The 19,894-nt window shown below is 35.7% G+C and overlaps 5 protein-coding genes across 9 annotated transcripts in view; 3 read left to right on the forward strand and 2 right to left on the reverse strand.

The window, feature by feature from the left end:
• LOC144835971 (urease subunit alpha-like) overlaps nt 1–19,556 on the reverse strand; it is a 31,732-nt gene extending 12,176 nt beyond the window's left edge. The window contains exons 1-2 of one of the 4 annotated variants that reach the window (XM_078691118.1): nt 19,539–19,556; nt 408–477 (exon numbers count right to left, since the gene is read on the reverse strand). In XM_078691118.1, coding sequence (XP_078547244.1) covers nt 408–477; nt 19,539–19,541 — 73 coding nt within the window. In that variant the 5' untranslated portion in view covers nt 19,542–19,556. Of the gene's footprint in view, nt 1–407; nt 478–943; nt 1,291–1,967; nt 2,007–19,538 lie in introns of those variants that run through there. The other 3 variants (XM_078691117.1, XM_078691119.1, XM_078691116.1) reach the window with 3 other exon arrangements.
• Nucleotides 1,293–5,745, forward strand: LOC144836003 (urease accessory protein UreG-like). The gene is made up of 6 exons (XM_078691171.1): nt 1,293–1,465; nt 2,610–2,755; nt 3,007–3,228; nt 3,739–3,886; nt 4,248–4,351; nt 4,691–5,745. Exons 1-6 carry the CDS (start codon nt 1,435–1,437, stop codon nt 4,823–4,825), a joined length of 786 nt encoding a protein of 261 aa, XP_078547297.1. The 5' UTR covers nt 1,293–1,434; the 3' UTR covers nt 4,826–5,745.
• LOC144835983 (coiled-coil domain-containing protein 63-like) lies at nt 5,079–14,480 on the reverse strand. Its single transcript, XM_078691141.1, has 11 exons — nt 14,364–14,480; nt 11,135–11,207; nt 10,828–10,927; nt 10,536–10,666; nt 9,825–10,006; nt 9,595–9,708; nt 9,037–9,295; nt 8,422–8,639; nt 7,791–7,959; nt 6,853–7,016; nt 5,079–6,419 (listed from the first exon to the last, which is right to left on the reverse strand). Exons 2-11 carry the CDS (start codon nt 11,205–11,207, stop codon nt 6,111–6,113), a joined length of 1,719 nt encoding a protein of 572 aa, XP_078547267.1. The 5' UTR covers nt 14,364–14,480; the 3' UTR covers nt 5,079–6,110.
• On the forward strand, nt 15,282–16,658 carry LOC144836019 (uncharacterized). The gene is made up of 2 exons (XM_078691190.1): nt 15,282–15,399; nt 15,889–16,658. The coding sequence occupies exon 2, from the start codon at nt 15,891–15,893 to the stop codon at nt 16,455–16,457; it is 567 nt and encodes a 188-aa protein (XP_078547316.1). The 5' UTR covers nt 15,282–15,399; nt 15,889–15,890; the 3' UTR covers nt 16,458–16,658.
• On the forward strand, nt 16,858–19,027 carry LOC144834954 (uncharacterized). Of its 2 annotated transcripts, none has more exons than XM_078689955.1 (2): nt 16,858–17,198; nt 17,925–19,027. In XM_078689955.1, the coding sequence occupies exon 2, from the start codon at nt 17,936–17,938 to the stop codon at nt 18,620–18,622; it is 687 nt and encodes a 228-aa protein (XP_078546081.1). In that variant the 5' UTR covers nt 16,858–17,198; nt 17,925–17,935; the 3' UTR covers nt 18,623–19,027. The 2 variants fall into 2 exon arrangements, with proteins under 2 accessions (XP_078546081.1, XP_078546079.1); XM_078689953.1 differs by having other exon boundaries at nt 16,859–17,201; nt 17,927–19,027.
• Nucleotides 19,557–19,894: the final 338 nt, after the last annotated feature.

The raw sequence follows: 19,894 nt of genomic DNA on the forward strand, positions 1-19,894 counted from the left end.
TTAAATTGTTAGAATCGACTTATTTTTCACATTTTTAACCGTTTAAATACGAAAAAAGTTAACGCAATAGGACCATATAGTATATTATTTTTACATTAAATGTAGGGAATGGGACTTTAAACATCTGACCCAACATTATGCCCAACATCAATGTATAGGGGCAGGACAACATGAAAAATAATCCCAATGAATCATAAAACAAAATTTGTTGACATGATAGTGAAATCTTCGTGCACAAAGGGCATATTTTTAATTTTATAGTTTGTAAAAAAAGCATTAATTTTTACTCAAAATAAACCAGTTTCTCAAAATTGGGACCACTATTGCATAACAGAACAAAATCAGCTGTTTCTACAGGAAAGTATGGCTTAAAACTTTAAATGAATAGTATTTAAAACTACCCCTACCAAGCATTTTACGTCCAAGATCCATGATTTCAGCAACAGAGTGACGTCCATCACGAACAAATTCTTGTATCTAAAATATATCATGAATTTGTAAATAAAATATACAATTTCAAATTTATAATTGTTATTTCGTCTATCCATACCAGTGGATGTGAGCAGGGTAACCCTCTACTCATCTGTACTGTACTACTAATGGTTCTTTCTACTTTAAAGCGCAAACAAGCATTCTGTGTACACTGGACATATTATGGTTCGATAGTCCTTATCCAAAAAGACTATTCTACAACCAGAAGTAAACAGTGAGAGTGAGCCTCAAACTCTTGCCGATATTATTGCTATGGAATGGGTTACGGTTGTTACTGGCTTAATTAATCGATAATACCTACATTAATTACATATTTCAATATTTTTATTTAATCAATGTGTTAATGTTAATTGGATTGTGCAATTTTAAATTGGTAAATTGCGCAAGCACAATAATGGCAATGCATGATGAGGAGCATAATTTACATGGAAAGAATTGCATCAATTATTACCTGACAAGACAACAAAGCAACTGCCTCTGGATGGTTGAGTTTTGTTCCACGTGCTAATCGTTTCTGGGCTAAAGCGCCAGTCTGATGCACCAGGAGGCTTTCCTGCTCTCTTGGACTCAATTTCATTTCAAAGAACTTGGGCCTAGGCCTAGCTAATCTAGGCCTTTTAGTAAGTGTAGATAGAGCCTAGGTAGCCTAGGTATAGTGTACTACTGTGTAGACGTACGTTAGGCCTAATTTACTGCAATTATAGAGCCAAATAAGCAGGTACAGTATTGGTAACTGTACATTTATAAACATAAAACATACATATACGTGATTAAACTTAACATGATTTTTGTCCAATCAGATTACCAAATGAAATATCTAGGACCGCAAAGAGCTGAGCCCCTGGATGATGCCGCGCCATTGTGCAGTCTACTATAGCATCAGCGCATGTGGAAGGCACGGTCTTTCATCAAATAGAAGGCCTATAAAAACTAGTAACAAAGATGTCGAAAAACAATGTAGAATTTATTAGAGGTAAGTTTATTTACATGGCGGTTTATACTAGCTAGGCTAGCGTCTACTTATTACACTGTTAATTTATGTAGTTTTAGTAGCTTACTAGACTACTTATTTATAAATATAATAGGCTGGCCTAGCCTAGTCCTTCTTTAGGTCTAGCTAGCTGGCCTATCTATAAAAAACTAGTAGGCTAGTAGTACTAGTAGTAGAGTACACTGTATAAGTAGGACTAGGAGGCATCTGTGTGTGTACTAAATGTAGCCTAATCTAAGGCACCTATATACATACAGTAGTCTATAAATAGTAGTATTATTAGGCCTATAGGCATTGTTTGTAGGCTGGATGCATTTTCCTATGAGTATGAGGTTAAGGCAGAAATCATGAATAATTCATTACCCTAATTATTTTTTATTATAAAGAACTAGCAATTATACCCGCACCAGGGCAAGTTTCAAAATTAGTTTAAAGCCTTCTCAGTACATAACACCCAACGCTAATATCTCTCTATTATACTCACCAACCTCCACCCCTCTTCAATCATACCCCACACTCTTTTCAGTGTGGAACAAAAATAAATTCTTCCCAGTGAAGGACAAATTCAATTCAACTTTAGCTTCAAATTGAGAGGAGTATACATAGCTATGATAGGCCTAATAATGGTTTAAGTACGTTGTAAACTGTGTAAATGAATAGGTGTCATATTGGTTGATAATTAAAATATCTAATTTAGATACTGCGGTCCCCCAGCCTTCTTTCTCCTCTCACCATCCCAGCCACAATCAACAAACCTTAACTCCTCCGCTGGACAGTGCAAATATAGTAAATTTTCCTAGTACAATTCCAATCATATAGGCTACTTCATTACGCCAGTATTTTCGCTCCTCCTCCTCCCCCTTCAAACACACCCCATATACTGGGTGATGTGTTTAAGATGGTTCCAGTACAAATTATGTTAGCCATCACTTCCAACCCATAATCCCTCAGTGGCAGTTTTCAAATGTAGTTTAAAACATTCCAAATATCCAGTCAACACATTTAAGTTGAGACTTGACAAATTTTTAAGACTAGACATTGAAGCAAATAGGCACTAGCCTGAACTAATTCTATCAATCATAAACAAAAATGACAAAATTAAACAACATTTATTTCTTGATTTCAGCTGGATTGACAAATATCAGTAATGATGATGCACATACCCATAGTCATGAGCATGGTCACACACATGGTCATACTCATGAACATATGGAAACCCCGGGAAGCTTTCTTTCTCGAGATATGCCGTTAAAACGAACAAATTTTCAAGAGGTAAATCATGTCTGTGCTTTGTGAAACATTGTTGTTTATATATTTACTGCACTAATAAAATACTTTAGACATTGCATAAAAAGAAAATAATTTTTCAGTGAATGAATGAATATTTTTCTATTAGATTATTATTGTTTGGTCTCAAAGGTGTCCCCTTAGCAGATTTTCTGCTGTAGTCTAAACTTTTTATACAAATTTTTTATCCAGGCTTGCAGTTAAAGATCTTTTGGTATTTATTTATATTTTTGTAGAGGTCGTTCACCGTTGGTATAGGAGGTCCTGTTGGTTCAGGGAAAACAGCATTGGTTCTTGGTCTATGTACACATCTACGAGAAAAGAATAGCCTTTGTGTAGTTACCAATGACATCTTTACCAAAGAAGATTGGGAATTCCTGGTACGAAACAAAGCATTACCAGAGGAACGACTGAGGGCGGTCGAGACAGGCGGGTGTCCTCATGCAGCTATACGTGAGGTAGGAGCTAAAGCCTGTTTTCCACTAGAATGAATGAATCCAATGTTTTCGCAGAGAAAAAAACAATTCTGCTACCATTTCCACTTACAAGAGCGATATCTGCGATTTCCATTTTTTGTCTGCTGGGTTTTTTGCATGAGTGCTCATGAATATGTCGCAGAAAGTGATTTGGAAGATGCAAACATGAATATATGCGTATAATAAGCTAATGTATTTCATTTTGAAATAAATTTGCCGTACACCATGTATGTATTATTAGTTCTGAGAATGTGGAAAATCCAGGAAACTAGGAATACAGTATACTAAGTGAAACTTGGTGGGACTGGTGTGAAAGCTACTGAAAAACAATAACAAGGTTCTATAGAAGAGCATTGTTTCTAATAAACAATAACTAATGGAAACTATAATAGAAGAGCATTGCTAAAAACAATAGCATTGTCTCAAAGCTGGGTGTAGACTGGCCAAACATTATTTAACCATTTTAAAGCTTTTTTATTTCATTACTTCCAGGATTATTCTGTGAATATGGAAGTGATTAAAGATCTTAGCAAGATTTATTCACCTGAAATTGTTATCGTTGAGTCTGGTGGAGACAACTTAGCTGCAAATTTTAGCCGAGAACTTGCAGATTATATTATATATGTCATTGATGTTGCTGGTTAGTTCTAAAGCCTCATCTACACTATCAAACTAGTTTGACAAAAAAATGTGGTGTGCCAATGGCAATGTCATATCACTACCATATTTAAACATATTCTGGCACATCACACTTTTTTTGTCAAACTAGTTTGATAGTGTAGACAGAGTTTATACACAGTTTTCATAGCAGACCTAGTTTCAAAACTTTCCTGCAGACTATATTAAGCATGATTTTGCCAGTGTACACGCAAACAGTTTTTAGCAATCACAATTGTGGTCAACTGGTCAAAGTACTCTGAATATGGGCTATAAATCTATGAAGTTAAGATATATTTTATGTTGTGCTTCAATTAATATAAATTTTCCATGTTCGTTTTCAGGAGGAGACAAAGTTCCCAGGAAAGGTGGACCAGGCATAACACAAAGTGACCTTCTGGTGATCAATAAAACTGATTTGGCCGAGGCTGTGGGTGCTGACCTAAAGGTAACATACTGTCTTGTGGGTATAAATATTAAAATTGCACACTATTACAGGTAGCCTGTAGGCCTACTACTGTAAAAACAGAAACATATGTTCATAGTATTTTTGTAAATTGTAACAATCAAATTTGTAACAATTAATTTTGTTTTATTATACGGTATTAATAATGAAGTTATATTAATATAGCTCAAAATGCAGGGAGCCTGTAAGCGCTGAACAATCAATCATTTTTTTAAAGAGCAAATGATTACACCAAATCATTACTGATGAATATAACAAAAATTAAATGCATGACAGATAGCAACAAATTAATGAAAGTATATGTTTTGTTACTGTTTTAAGGTGATGGAGAGGGATTCTTGTTTGATGCGGGAGGATGGGCCAACGATATTTGCACAAGCTAAACACATGGTTGGTATACCAGAAATCGCCGATCTTATTGTCAAAGCTTTAAAAAAGACACAGGAATGTGCATGAAAGTTGACCTTTTGTAATTATGAAGTTTATGTTAGTGAAAGGTCAAAAGTCAATTTCCTGTGACCTTATAATATGTCAAACATATTGGATGTCAGAAATCTAAAATTGATATTTTGGAAAATAATTTTTATTTATCTCATACATATTCAACAATCTTGGATAAACAATGATACAAGGGTATGAGATAATATTTGGAGGATTTCCTAAAGTTGTAGTATGTAATCAACGTTTCCAATACCGGACAGATACAGTATTCTGGTATTTCGAATGTTTTTTAATTGTAATAACTCTTTGGACCTCCAGAAAACTCTGGTTTTGGGAGACAGTTATTATGAAAAGCACAAATATGTTTTTAAGCAAATGCATTAAAATATATCTTAATTAAATTGCTATATAACAAAAAAATGGATAAATATTAAATACTTAAATTTGATCTGATTTCGTTTTAACAAAATAATTACAATACAATTTCATAGGCTTTAAGCTACAGTCACTCTGTGTCTGGATTTGGTATGCTGGCGGAATGGGTCATGACATGAATCAAACATGGTTAAACACTACACCGGAGTCCAGGCTTAGTGTGAAACAAACTTTACCCTTTTTGAATACTGTCAATCAAATAAAAAACCCATTTCATTATTTGTAATTAATTCTGTTCATACTGTTCGAAAAAATATTGTGCAGAAGGTAACATTTTGTTTCATTATATACATACTTTTCATAAAGCTCTGTCCACACTATCAAACTTCATGTGACAAACAATGTGATGTCATATCACTACCATTATTATATTTTTATAATTGTTTGTCAAATTAGTTTTATAGTGTAGACAGAGCTTAAGGCTTAATGTTATTTTGCAACCTGGTTATAATGCACTTGTCATTTGTATGACCCATTAAACAACCTGTTTGACGCACTGTGACCATGTTGTTTATGATATTTTGAGTGGTAAAGTGACGGACATTGACACACCATCGTTCATTGATGTGACGTACCTTCTAGGTTTTTTTGACGCACCCCTGCGTCAGGAATTATTTGTAAATGACGCAACCATGATGCATCTTTCCCGGGGGTCATATAGTGGGTCATACAATTGACAAGTGCATACACCACATTAAAATGAATACATAAGACAACAATAATAATCTAACCATGGATCAAAATATGTTTACAGTTTAGTATTTACTACAGCCTGTATATTCATTAACCAAGGGCCCAGCCAGGGTCCTTTGTAAACTTTAAATAAAGGGATATATGGCTTATTTATACCCTACATGAAAAGTATTCAGCGTTTTGTTGAACCACGTTTCTTTTCGGGCATAGACTGCTTCTGTTTCATATCTTTCGCGCCAGATAAGTCGTACTGGAACCCTTTCCTAGCGGCTGCCGCCTCCTTCTTCAGGACTCCTTTCATGATCCGTTGTTTTAACTCCATCTGTGTCAAAGGTCGGCTTTCATCTTCACTTAGCTCGGAGCCTTGGTCACTGTCGTAATCTTCACCGGTAGTCGGTGCCATGATAAGTAACTGCTGTGGTGCTGGTACCGGTCCTTTACCAAGTAAACCACCTTTTGGCTGAGGTTCATGATCCAAATTCTAAGAAAAATATTGTTGTTAGAATTTAGATACAGACATGAAACAAAATATGGTATATGTTCACATTTTAGGCATCCAGGATTTCTCATGGTTCTCCAGAATTTCACCTACACTCCCCTTGATTCCCCCTGGACCCTCTAGATTGCCCTAGAGTCTCCAGGATGCTCAGGATTACTATGGATCCTGTGGGATTTCCCAAGAAATTTTTGGGATTTCCCTTGGACTCTCTAGATTTCCCTAGAGTCTCCAGGATACTCATGATTACTATAGACACTATGGCATTTGCCAAGGAATTTCTGGGATTTCCCTTGGACCCTCTAGATTTCCCTAGAGTCTCCAGGATACTCATGATTACTATGGACACTGTGGGATTTCCCAAGGAATTTCCCTCTAGCCCTGTTGTATCATATGTTTCTGTATGATATCCACTTACTCTATTATCCACATAGATGTTAACAGCAAGAAGCTCATTGGTCCTCTGTTCAACCAATCCCAAGTACTGCACTATGGTTTCATCTGAAACACCAGCAGTGTTTCCAAGCATATCATCAATCGAAGAACGATCGCAGTTAATTTTAGTAAATAGAGATTCAACACCTACAAAATTAATATTTCATTTGTTTAAATACAATACTTTGTCATAACATGGATACAAATTTATATTTACATAGATAAACTATATTTGTCAAAAATGGAATATTTTTGAAAATTGTCTTCCTTGGCAAGATAGGATTTAAGTGGTCTAATTCCGCCAGATTTGTTGATAACAAATTCATTGTGTAATGGATGAGAGCGGTTTTCATAATTGTATGAACTTTCTTTAGAGTTTGTTTTTTTATGCACATCATTCATATCACAGGCCGTAAGACAGTAAAAAAGCACATAAAAAAGATATGTATTAAATTGGAGTGGAGTTGTGGCTTGGTGGTTAAGATGTTCGCCTACCAATCCTAGGGTCTTAGGTTCAAATCCTGTCCGATGTCAAGATTGTTTTCTCATGACAAAACTCCACTTCCAAGGACTTTTAATAACATTTTCTTTATGTAGACTACGTATTTTGTGTATATATGTTTGTACTATGAACAGGGTTGTTATCTCCGAGAAGAATAGAGATTGAAATCACTAAAGGCCAATTTACACAGACGCGCGGTAGCGGTAATAAAACTATAGAATCTATGTTATTCCTTATCACCATTTACACACAAAATGGAGCGGAAGGGCGGTTTCCACTCAGGATAGATACGATTCTACGTTGGACAAGCTACGCGGTTTTCTGCTTACCGTTACCACTCGTCTGTGTAAACTGGTCTTTATTCTTGCCAATATGCTAAATTGAGAATAATGAATGAAAACAAAAATTCAATTACAAACCTGCTTTGAGTTGGTCCAAAATCTTATTTACACCCTTGGTCTTGGAGTCAAAATCATCGGCATCCTTTGCAGAATTTGTTTGTTTTTCTTCCAAACTCTTTAAGATAGTTTTCCGCTGTGTCTCCATCTCTGCACCTTGGCTCTCAAACATTTTAATTTCATCTTTAATCTGTTAAATAATTCATAATATATTACATTACAGTTCATTATTTTAAACAAACTATACAATACTACACAGAAACCAGATGAAATTGTTTTCACATAAAATACATTATTTAAAAATAAATGTTAACTTTTTTGTTAAACCAGTTGTCAAGTACTTACTTGCTACGTTTCGGCTATTTAAAATACGTTAGTTTTCTGTTTTTACAAACTTTTTATACCAGTCAAGAACAGTTTAAAGCTCTGTCTACACTATCAAACTTTATGTGATGTGTCCAAATATGGACATGATGATGTCATATCAATATCATATTTAAGCATATCACACTTTTTTTGATAGTGTAGACGGAGCTTTAGGAACAAACTCCTCCCATAAAGTAACCTTAGGGCAAAGGTTTTAAGACAGGAATTGGCCGTAAAAAAATAAAGAACCCATGAACAATAGGTAATAATAATTAAATTTACGAACCTCAGCAATTTGATCTTGTAGTTTCTCCACCTCATTGTTCTGTTCGTTCAGATAATTGAAGAGAGCAAAGTTTCTATCTTCAACTTCGATAAACTTGTTAACCAACTTGTTTAGATCATCCTCTCCTGTGATTTCTGAGATTTTCTTAAAAGCATCTTCATAGGCTTCGATAGAATCCTCTTGGCGTTCTCGTCGACGTCTTTCGTCTTCTTCAGCCTCTGAAATCATCATATATGACAGGTTATTACAAAGCAAAAAAATGTGATGTGCCCATATATGGACATGATGATGTAATATCACTACCATATTTGGACATATCACTAACATATTTGGGCACATCACTACCACATTTGGGCACATCACTACCATATTTGGGCACATCACTACCATATTTGGGCACATCACATTTTTTGTGACATAAAGTTTGATAGTGTAGACAGAGTTTAAGGATTCTGAAGTGGTAAGGACAACTTTAAAGGATCTATAAGTAACATTGGTATTAAATAATAACAAATGTGATGTGCCCATATATGGACATGATGATGTCATATCACTACCATATTTGGGGATATCACTACCATATTTGGGCACATCACACTTATTGTCAGACTGTACCTCGTTTCTGTCTCAATGCAATCAGCTGTTCATCTTCCTCGCCCCTCTCTCTACTCTTGATCATCATAAAGTCTTTTAGTTGGCGGTCATGATCGATGATGCGTTGCAGTTCTTTCATCTCCGCCTTGTGTTGTGCGCAATCCTTATCAGCTTTTTCTTTCAACAGAATGATCTTTGCCTGGGCTTCATCTCGCGAGTCGTATGCTTGAGTGGATTGGTCAATGACCTCTCCAATTTGCTGACGAAGGTCAGCACTTTCCTTTATAAGAAGAATAAATGAATTTCAATTAAACAATTGCTAAAGAAACATCTAAAGAAAACTTTGAGTATGTTTAGAAATGTCAAGTTCACGTTAAAATTGTAGTACTGTATAACGTACAGTACTGTATAGTATAAAAAGTATATAAAGTTTTCACAATGCTCTTATTACTGTATATTATAGTACAAGTGATATATTTATGGTCTTACTAACATTATGTTAATATTTCTCATTAAAATTATATTGATAAATTTCTGCTCTTACTAATATTGTTGACACATATACGTTGATTCACTTACCTTTTCAAGTTTCTTGCGTATGTTCTCAAAACGTGTTCTTTCAACACGAAGACTGTCAATCTTGTCTCGGAATTCAGCGTTTTCCGTAAGCATACTGTTGAACTTCTCATTGGCCTGCAAAGCAGTAATAAATATGAATAACAATAATGGATTCATCCAAAATATTGTAATACAACATTGTGTATATACGCATGTGGCAGGGCGTTTATTCGAGGAAATACGGTACTTACTTGGTGCAGTCGGTTCTCCTTTACCCTAATGGCCTTCTGCGTCTTAGTAGTGTGTTGTTGACTCGCGTGAACGCCACCCATTCTCTTATGTTGATTATGTATCTCTCGTTCCTTTTCTCTCGTCATCCCTTCAAGTTCCTTTTGTCGTTTTTTCTCTTCATTTATCATTCTGCGATATTCATCTGCCAAAAAAAAAATATAAAAGATAATAGTTAATACATACTCCCAGCATTGAAATGCATATAATACCATCGTGATTAGAATTCAATATATTGATATTAATCATTCATCCTTAAGCTCTGTCTACACTATCAAAATTTATGTGACAAAAAATGTTACCAATGCTTGTTACTATAGATCCTTTAAAGTTGACCATACCACTTCAAAACTCTTAAGCTCTGTCTACACTATCGAACCACATTAGCTGTATTGCCAGGGTTCCTATAATCTGAGGTTTTCTGGGTTCGGAAGAGCTCTGTCTACACTATCAAACAAATTTGACAAAAAATGTGATATGCCCATATATGGACATGATGATGTCATATCGCTACCATATTTAGGCATATCACTACTATAATTGGGCACATCACACTTTTTTGTCAAACTAGTTTGATAGTGTAGACAGAGCTTTATATGTGAATACATGTGTGAAACAGCCTGTTGGATGAGTATACTTTTCCCAGGCAGTGAACATGTTAAGCTTGTATTTACCTCTTTCCTCTAGCAGTACCTGCAACCTGTCAATGTTGCTGTCATCACGTGATATATTTGTGTTACTTTCAGAGAGGTGTAAATCTTTCATCAACTCTCCCTTTTCTGCTTCTAGTGTCTTGATCTCCGATCTGAAAAATGTTATTTTAAAATAATTTCATAAGCATTCAATAGCGAGCACAAACTCGCCAATTATTTTATTATTTTTACGTGATTGTATAAACTACTGTAAGTAAAGTTTCAATTGAGTCTTAGGGAGTGGAGTTGAAAGTAATATTAACAATACACTTACAGTTGTTTGCGTATGAGGTCTTGTGACTCAATGCTGTAGGCATTTCTGTCCCCTTCCATTATCCTATACTGTCTTTGCAGTTTCCCCAATTCATTTTCAGCTGTGGACAAAATTACAACACTTTTCAAACTGTTTGATAAAAAAACATGTGATCACTGATATAAGTTGATGGTCGATCTCTTCAGTTAAAAGTAAAAAAGTATAATGTCCTACTATGGAAAGGGAGAAAAAAAATCAATGATCTGACAAGTGTAACCTTTTTATTATATTAAATATTATTTTAATATAAATAAATTATTATTATTACCAAGTTGTTGATCAGCATCAATGTCACTCGCATCTGATCGACGGCTTGCTGACCTTGGTGCTCCACGAGGCATCTAAAATATAAGTAAAATAAGCAATCAAAGTTGAGTAGGCACCAAATAGAGGCTTATTTATTATTAAAGTACCAATAAACAAACTTTTTTAATAAGCAACTAGGCCTAGCTAGTACTAGTAGGTACTCTGTGTCTAATTAATAGTCTAGGCCTAGCTTGTCTAGGGCCTTCTCACTAGACTGCAGCAGAGGGCCATTCGTGCATGCCATTCATGACCCTGATGATGATGGCCAGCAGGCACTTTTTTTGTTTTTAAATTTATGAAACATTTGTTTATTTATTTAGGCCTAGGGTAGATGTACCAGACCTCGGCAATGTGCCAAACCTCGGCAGGTTGTATTTATATTAGTTATAATTAATTAAATAATTGATATTTTTTGTTTATCTTAACGTATAATATACTTTATTTATAGGTGGTAAATATAAACCACCGATCGTTTACTAGACACCAGCGAAACATGTCTGCCAGTAGCCATAAAAACTGAAACCTGAAAACCGGAAGTGACATTTCAGCAAAATAGACCAATGAGCTAACACGTGACTGTTCCATTTAAAGTTCCAGGGCATGAAAAATTACACACGAGGGACACGTCTGGGATTGAAATAGGCTCCTACTGTAGTGTAACAACATTCCAGAATATTCCATTTTCAAACCAATGAAAAAATATAGGGTTTATGAGGGGTGTTAAGATGTTTGGTTGATAATTAATGATATGTGCCAGACTTCGGCACCTAACGGAAATAACTAATTAAATTAAATTATTTGCAATGTTGTTTATTAAATTTTATTCAAAATATAATTGTTGGTAAAATAAATTTAAAGCCCCCTTCCCTACGTTTTTTAGATCTAATTTAAGATCACAAACTATATTTAATGTAAAAATAATACTATATGGTCCTATTGCGATAACTTTTTTCGTCTCTAAACGGTTAAAAATGTGAAATATAAGTCGATTCTAATAATTATAGCGGCCCGCTATAAATCCCAAAATGCATTGCGCGCGGATTGATATTTTTGTTTTTCACCTGTAATTCGCCCACTTTTCGATCGATCGTGAGGCCAAAACAAATGGAAGACTCCTAACTTTTCAGCGAAAATACCGGGTTTTCCCCAATTTGTATCAACGGAGTCTTGGCAAAAATAGAAAGACAATTAATGCAGCAACTATACAACGTCAGGCTAGGTATATAGCTAGCGTACGATGTTCGTACGTTACCGATGTTTACCAGCTAGGCCTACAAAACTAAGCTAGGCTAGGCCTAAGACCGTCCACGAGAGGTCGATCGCCGCGAGCTACTTAGGTAGTGCATTGTTTCTCACTTTTTATCATAATTTACCATAAAACGTACATTTAAGACAAGGAATGACATGGTTTAATGTTTTTAAAGTGATATATATGTATTATTTTCCGAAAAACGTCAAAAATTGCAGGGAAGGGGTCTTTAATATTGCTGTTTTTTGATTCATTTATTTCACATCTGGCCATGGCTAGGCCTAGCCTAGCTAGGCCTGCTATTTCATCGACGATCGATTGCGCAATCGCTCGCGCGTAATTCCAGGGCTTGCTTGGGCAGCGTATGCCGAGGATTGGCACATAAATAAAAAACACGTTTTTTATTATTGTTTGTTAATTATAAATATTTATTTGATAATTCACACTGTATTTACTACTTATATAAATACTAAAAACTCTACCAAAAAATATTTTGTGATGCTTTTAAAAAATACACGTAAATAACGAATTTCCCTGTAACCTGCCGAGGTCTGGTACATCTACCCTAGTGGCCTAGGGTAGATGTACCAGACTTCGGCAATGTGCCAAACTTCGGCAGGTTGTATTTATATTAGTCATAATTAATTAAATAATTGATATTTTTTGTTTATCTTAACGTATAATATACTTTATTTATAGGTGGTAAATAAAAACCACCGATCGTTTACTAGACATCAGCGAAACATGTCTGCCAGTAGCCATAAAAACTGAAACCTGAAAACCGGAAGTGACATTTCAGCAAAATAGACCAATGAGCTAACACGTGACTGTTCCATTTAAAGTTCCAGGGCATGAAAAATTACACACGAGGGACACGTCTGGGATTGAAATAGGCTCCTACTGTAGTGTAGCAACATTCCAGAATATTCCATTTTCAAACCAATGAAAAAATATAGGGTTTATGAGGGGTGTTAAGATGTTTGGTTGATAATTAATGATATGTGCCAGACTTCGGCACCTAACGGAAATAACTAATTAAATTAAATTGTTTGCAATGTTGTTTATTAATTTTTTTTCAAAATATAATTGTTGGTAAAATAAAGTTAATATTGCTGTTTTTTGACTCATTTATTTCACATCTGGCCATGGCTAGGCCTAGCCTAGCTAGGCCTGCTATTTCATCGACGATCGATTGCGCAATCACTCGCGCGTAATTCCAGGGCTTGCTTGGGCAGCGTATGCCGAGGATTGGCACACACATGCCGAGGTTTGGTACATAAATAAAAAACACATTTTTTATTATTGTTTGTTAATTATAAATATTTATTTGATAATTTACACTGTATTTACTACTTATATAAATACTAAAAACTCTACCAAAAAATATTTTGTGATGCTTTTAAAAAATACACGTAAATAACGAATTTCCCTGTAACCTGCCGAAGTCTGGTACATCTACCCTAGGCCTATTTGTTTTGTTATTTATTCGTTATTATTTATTTAGGCCTAGGCCTTAGGCTACCTACTAGGCCTAATAAGGCTAGTCTACCTAGGCACTAGGCCTAGCCTTAGCCGTTAGTTAGGGCCTAGGCTAGCCTAGAAAAGATTTTTATTTTTTAACAAACTTCTTCAATCAATTGGATTTAAATTGGACACCAATACTATGGCCTGATCAAATTAATTGGGGCGCGTCATTAATTGGATTGGTTTGTTTAGCCTAGCACCCAAGCCTACTGTATCTAGGCCTCGCTCAATCACTCAACTGCTAGGCCCTACCACCAGGAGCAGTCCACCAGTGCAGTGATCTGAGCGGATGCGCTGGTGGCCTGTTAAATATCCTACTAGAGGCCTAGGCCTAGGCCTAGGCCTACTATAGACTTACAAAAATGAAGGTCTAAGCATGGTGTAACAATTTATAAAGATTTAAAATAACGTTTAATACCTTGTACTTGTTTTATTTATTCTACTTCAAACTATAAATTTCCTTTCTGAAGTCGTTTCCACCACTTAATTGTTGCACAAAAAAAATACGATGTGATGTTTTATAATTGCCTGGTTGGTTGCTAAGATACTAAATAACAACCGGCGTGTCATTTTTTAACCAGAGAGGGCGCTATTCTATTTCAATCTCACTACTTCAATTCAGTGTACAGTACTGCAGAAGTATGCAGACCAAAGAACCATAATGGGCCGGGGTTCAATTCCCTGTTATGTTAGATACTGCTTTTTTCTCAACATAATAACATCGTGATTAGAATTCAATATATTGATATTAATCATTCATCCTTAAGCTCTGTCTACACTATCAAACTTTATGTGACAAAAAATGTTACCAATGCTTGTTACTATAGATCCTTAGTTGACCATACCACGTCTACACTATCATATTTGGGCATATCATTACCATATTTGGGCACACCACATTTTTTTTTTGTCAAACTAGTTTGATAGTGTAGAAAGAGCTTTAGGCGTGCATTTTAACATAGGCTTTCACGTTCAAGAACGAACGCAAAGTCAGTGTGTAAAGAATTGATAAACAAACAACTCATCCTCGATGGTAAATACTATTGTGAGTATCATCAATTCTCAGATCAATCACATGACCATGACATTGTGAATATTCCAATAGATGTTACCCAATCCTATAGTAACGAAGCTATTCTATGGAGACAATGCGAAGGACAATACAAGGATAATCCTATTCTTATTCAAAGCAGAACAACAGTTCAAACATTGCTATTACAAAATAATCGATTCACGTCGTATAACTTGCATGTCTATACCCCCACCGCGACTGAGGAAAAGGTACACCTCCAATGTGCAGTAATTTTGTGTTGGATTTAATATGCTGGGATGAAAGAGAGTAAGATTAGAAGAGATTGGATTTCTGTACTGTATAAAACTTTGTACCAAGTCCCTGAACAATTTAAGGTTTGTTAGAAGACAGAAGACAGAGTATCCTAACATCTTTATTACAGGTAAGCAATATTATCAATACAATTGCATTCGTTATTGGGGAAAATCAAATTTCTATAAGGCCATCTTACTCACAAAACGGTGCCACTAACATATTTAAGAACACTTTAAACACATTTTCTAGCTTTCACTGAAGATGTTCTTCTTAAAGTTCTATACGTCGTTTCAATTTATAGCTAATTTAAAAGTTTTTCCCGTCATTTTTAAGTAATGTTTACTGGCGGACCTCAGCAACAATTAAACCTAGTTATGATATTAAAATAATTTTAATAGTACAGTATTGGTAAAGCTTTCCACTCATAAACATTCCCTATATTTGCGGGGCTTCTTCAAGATGGGCTTCTTCGAGATGGACTTCTTTTCGAGATGGACTTTTCTAGATAGGTTTCTTTTCGAAACGAGTGCTAGAGAGCTTCATTTAATTGGATAGATATCGATGTATATTTGTTATGAAGATTGATTGATTCGTTCTAACAAAATTATCTTTGTAGAAATGAACTTCAAAATGTGTTTGGCATTTGTCGTCCTACTGATCGTCTGCTTCGATGACGTCATCTCAATCCAAATTGATAAAATCACAGTTACAAACATCGAAGTACACAGCGCTCTCATTTCGTGGGAAGTTTCCGAAGAAAGTGATACCAATTATGCTACCCTGACATTAACCAGTGCTTCAACTGCAGAAGAAGTGATTTCAGGCCTGGAAGTGTTTCGATACATGCCGACAAAACTTAGGGCTAGCGAAAAGTATACCGTCTGCGTTTCATACAACAACGGTACGGCACCATCTTGTCGACAGTTTACTACAAAGTATTCCCAGTCAAAACTGGCCGCCATCATTGTTGGAGCATTTATCTTGTTTGTGTTTTTATTTCTTGTTTTAATCGACCAACTTTGCCGATGTGATTCAAGTCGACAGCAGAAGCAAATGAACCTGCAGCTTGCTGGTGGCACAGCAAACTTCAGGGCGTCACAGACGAAAGAGAAACTGCTATTTACAGAGATCAGCATGGAAGATCCCGGACCATCCAACATAACTTTATATAACAACAATAAATAAAATACTTCGTGTGCTTAGGGATAAATGAAATTAACTCTTCCCCGGTGTTCTTAGAAAAAAAGTTTCTTAAGTCGCGGATCCTTTTGTATTTTTAGGACATAATATGGTGAGAATGAAGTATTATACCACTGCATGTCTCTAAGCATTTCTTTTCCGTATTTTGCTATTGTGGCGTTTCATAGATTTGGCTGTAAGACGCTTCATATACATGTTTAATATATGACGTACCTAATTAAAAGTATGCAATTGACTAGAAATATTGATTAATATGTTGAGTTTAATATTGAACTTGTTGTACACACACGAGTATTGCGCAATAACATCCGGCCCACAGACAGTGAGTTGGCGCACGCGTACGCTAAAGTAGGTATCGTATCAAGGTTAGAACGCGCGCATCATAGAGAACGTTTAGTTGTATTGTATCTATGTGGAATCTCTATAGTGTGAAACAGTCCTTATCCGTAAGCCTCTGTGTTACGTACAAACGTACTATCGTTCTGGTTAGTTACACACCACCAGAACGGTTCAATGGCTTATTTGAATCAGCAACACGGAAGAACTGACTGCCAGCACAAGTGGATTCATTGTCTTCTTGTTGCTTCATAATTCATGCATAGCAAATAAATAATAAAATAGCCTAGAATATTATAAATTCTATATGAACGAGTAATGGACAGACGTCATATTTTGATGTAAACGTTGAAATAAAACAGCATTGCAGTAATCAATTTGGCCCTAAAAAAGGTATGGTATCTACGTTTTGTTTTTATTTCATGAATATGAAGAACAGTGGCATTTATAATTAAGAGAGTTATCATAGCTACCGAGTTTAAGCACAAGCTCTAGTACGGTATGTAGGCCTCTACAGTATTATGATGGTTGAAGCTTGGTTTTTACACTAGGATGTAACACAAGGCCGTACACGCAACGCAAGCTAACCAATGACAAGCGAAAGTTCGAATAGTCCATCGCTTGTGATTTGACTAAATTATTGCGCTGCATCGTTAGTGCAAGCTTAATGTTTAGTGTACATGTTAGACTACTCCATCATACAGTAAATTCATTGCTGTAGGCCGTCAATATACTTCTCTATGGAATGCGTTGCCTATTGAAATCCGTCAGGCTACTTCCACCAGTGTCTTCAAATCTCTCCTCAAAACCCACCTTTTTAATTTGTAATTTTTCAAAATTTTCTGTCTTTGTAAAGCGCATTGAGGCTTTCAGCATAATGCGCTATATCAAGTACCAGTTATTATTATTATTATTTTAGAAACATCTTTCGTGCCACCATCAGTAAAGTTGTATTATATGACTAGTGACTTACTCCACTCAATATAAGGACTGCTGGCCTGACGAATGCATTTTAAAAAGCAGGAATCGCATAATGTATTGTTCATCGCTCTCCGCATCTTTAATGTTTTATGATTGGTTAACAAAATAAATCCAATAACGATATTGTATTGTTTCAGAGACTGAAGATGTTGAGATTTGGACTAGGCTTATTCTTGTTGATGGTTACATCTCAACTGGGACATGGTAACAACGTTATTCAAAATCTACAAATCGGTAACGTGAGAGCAAAAAGCGCCCTCGTGACATGGAATACAACGCAAGAGGTAGTAGTGACAAACGTTTCGCATCCGTTGTTTTGGCTGACGTTGTACACCGATACGGGAGATGAAGTTTTTGACAGACAATTAGACGAGATGAGATATGAGCTGACTGATTTAGACTCTAGCACACGCTATGACGTATGCGTAGCGTTCAGCCTTGATTCCACTACACGTGATGCCAACACGACTACGTGTCAGTCTTTTGAAACAAATGACAGGTTCGTGGCAATAGTCGTCGGAGCTTTCATTCTGGTGACGTTTCTCCTTGTTGTGATCTTAGACCTCGTTTGCAAGAAAGACAGAGATAAGGTCATAAAACAGTCACAGGAACAGATATTAGCAGATGGAGAGTTGAACTACAAAAAGGCGAAGACGATTCCTAGAGCCAGCGCCACTCCAGAAGGGTCAGCGGGGATTGACAATCTAGGGTTTCCTAGAGATAATGACACCCCAGAAGGGTCGGAGGGGATGGACAATCTGGGGTTTAGGTCTTTGAGCATGGATGACCCAGGCCCTATAATACTAATAGATCATAATCAGCAAATAGGGTGAATGTTGTATTACCGACAAATTTTATGAAAACAAAAATTGAATTAAAAAAAAATATTTTTATATTTATTTGAAATAGTAGGATTTTTAAAAATAATAAATATAATATGTAAGAAACTATAGGTGGTTGGGGTCTTTTTCTAATAGAAAAATAAACGAGCTATACAATCAGAAAATCACCACATTCTCTTCTGGACCAAGTTTTACAGATCATAGGAGAGTTGATAACAGACGTCAGTGTACGCCAAAACTAACTAATTACTTAATCCTCACTCATTCTTCTTCTTTCCGAGAAAGCGATATGGACAATTCAACTCAATTATAACCAAAATTAAAACATGTAACATGTAATTGTGAGGTCATAGTAAAGCTGGCCCTGTGTTTAATTTGTAAGATAATATATTTTTAATAAATCATCTTTAATTATAACGTAGATGGTACGACTCTTGTTTTGACAATTCAACGTTCATCAACCAACAAATAGACCTATATGAAAGTCACCACATCATCGCAATACATAGACGTGTGACTATAGGCCTACTCATAGCTAGATGTCTGTATAATTGTTATTAAAGTCTATCGTAATCGAAGAAAGATATCGTCGTTCGTACTACGAACGATAATAATAATATTATTAATATTTATATTATAATAATTATAAATAAATTAAATATTGAATTGAAGTCTCTCAAACAACGATAAACAGTATACTGTCTCAACGTACGGTACCGTAAAATAATACTAGGCCTAGACCAACACTGCTCCTCCCTGTACTCCCTGTTTTTCGTATTCGTGACATATGGGCACAAGGCAGGGCACAACCAACAAGGTTGTTGGACGCGGCACTCTATGTGACAAGTAGGTAAGCGCGCCTGGCTAGTAGTAGTAGGCTAGGCCTATGGAGAAAACTAGTACTCACCATTCATTCCATTTTTTTGCGGCCTATTTCCTGTCAGATATTTCTTCATTAGGCTATAGTAATTATACAAATTCAGATTAGATTTGTCATAATTATAGTATACAAACCAGAAAACTAGTCTACCAGTACTAGCCGACCAGTAATACTAGGCCTAGCTAGGTACAGTACGTAGATGATATAGCCTGCGCTGCATTGCCGGCTATCACATGACGTTTTAAAAAATAGCGCAATTTATCTCTCTCTATGATTGGCTGGAACTGAATCAGGATAATACAACAACAAATCGCTTCTTAAAAGCGCAATCCACATTTTTTTTCGTTATCGCGTTGTCGTTGTTAGTAAAACAAATCATTTAT

The sequence above is a fragment of the Antedon bifida genome, chromosome 2 (assembly GCF_963402885.1).
Source record: "Antedon bifida chromosome 2, ecAntBifi1.1, whole genome shotgun sequence".
Lineage (NCBI taxonomy): Eukaryota > Metazoa > Echinodermata > Crinoidea > Comatulida > Antedonidae > Antedon > Antedon bifida.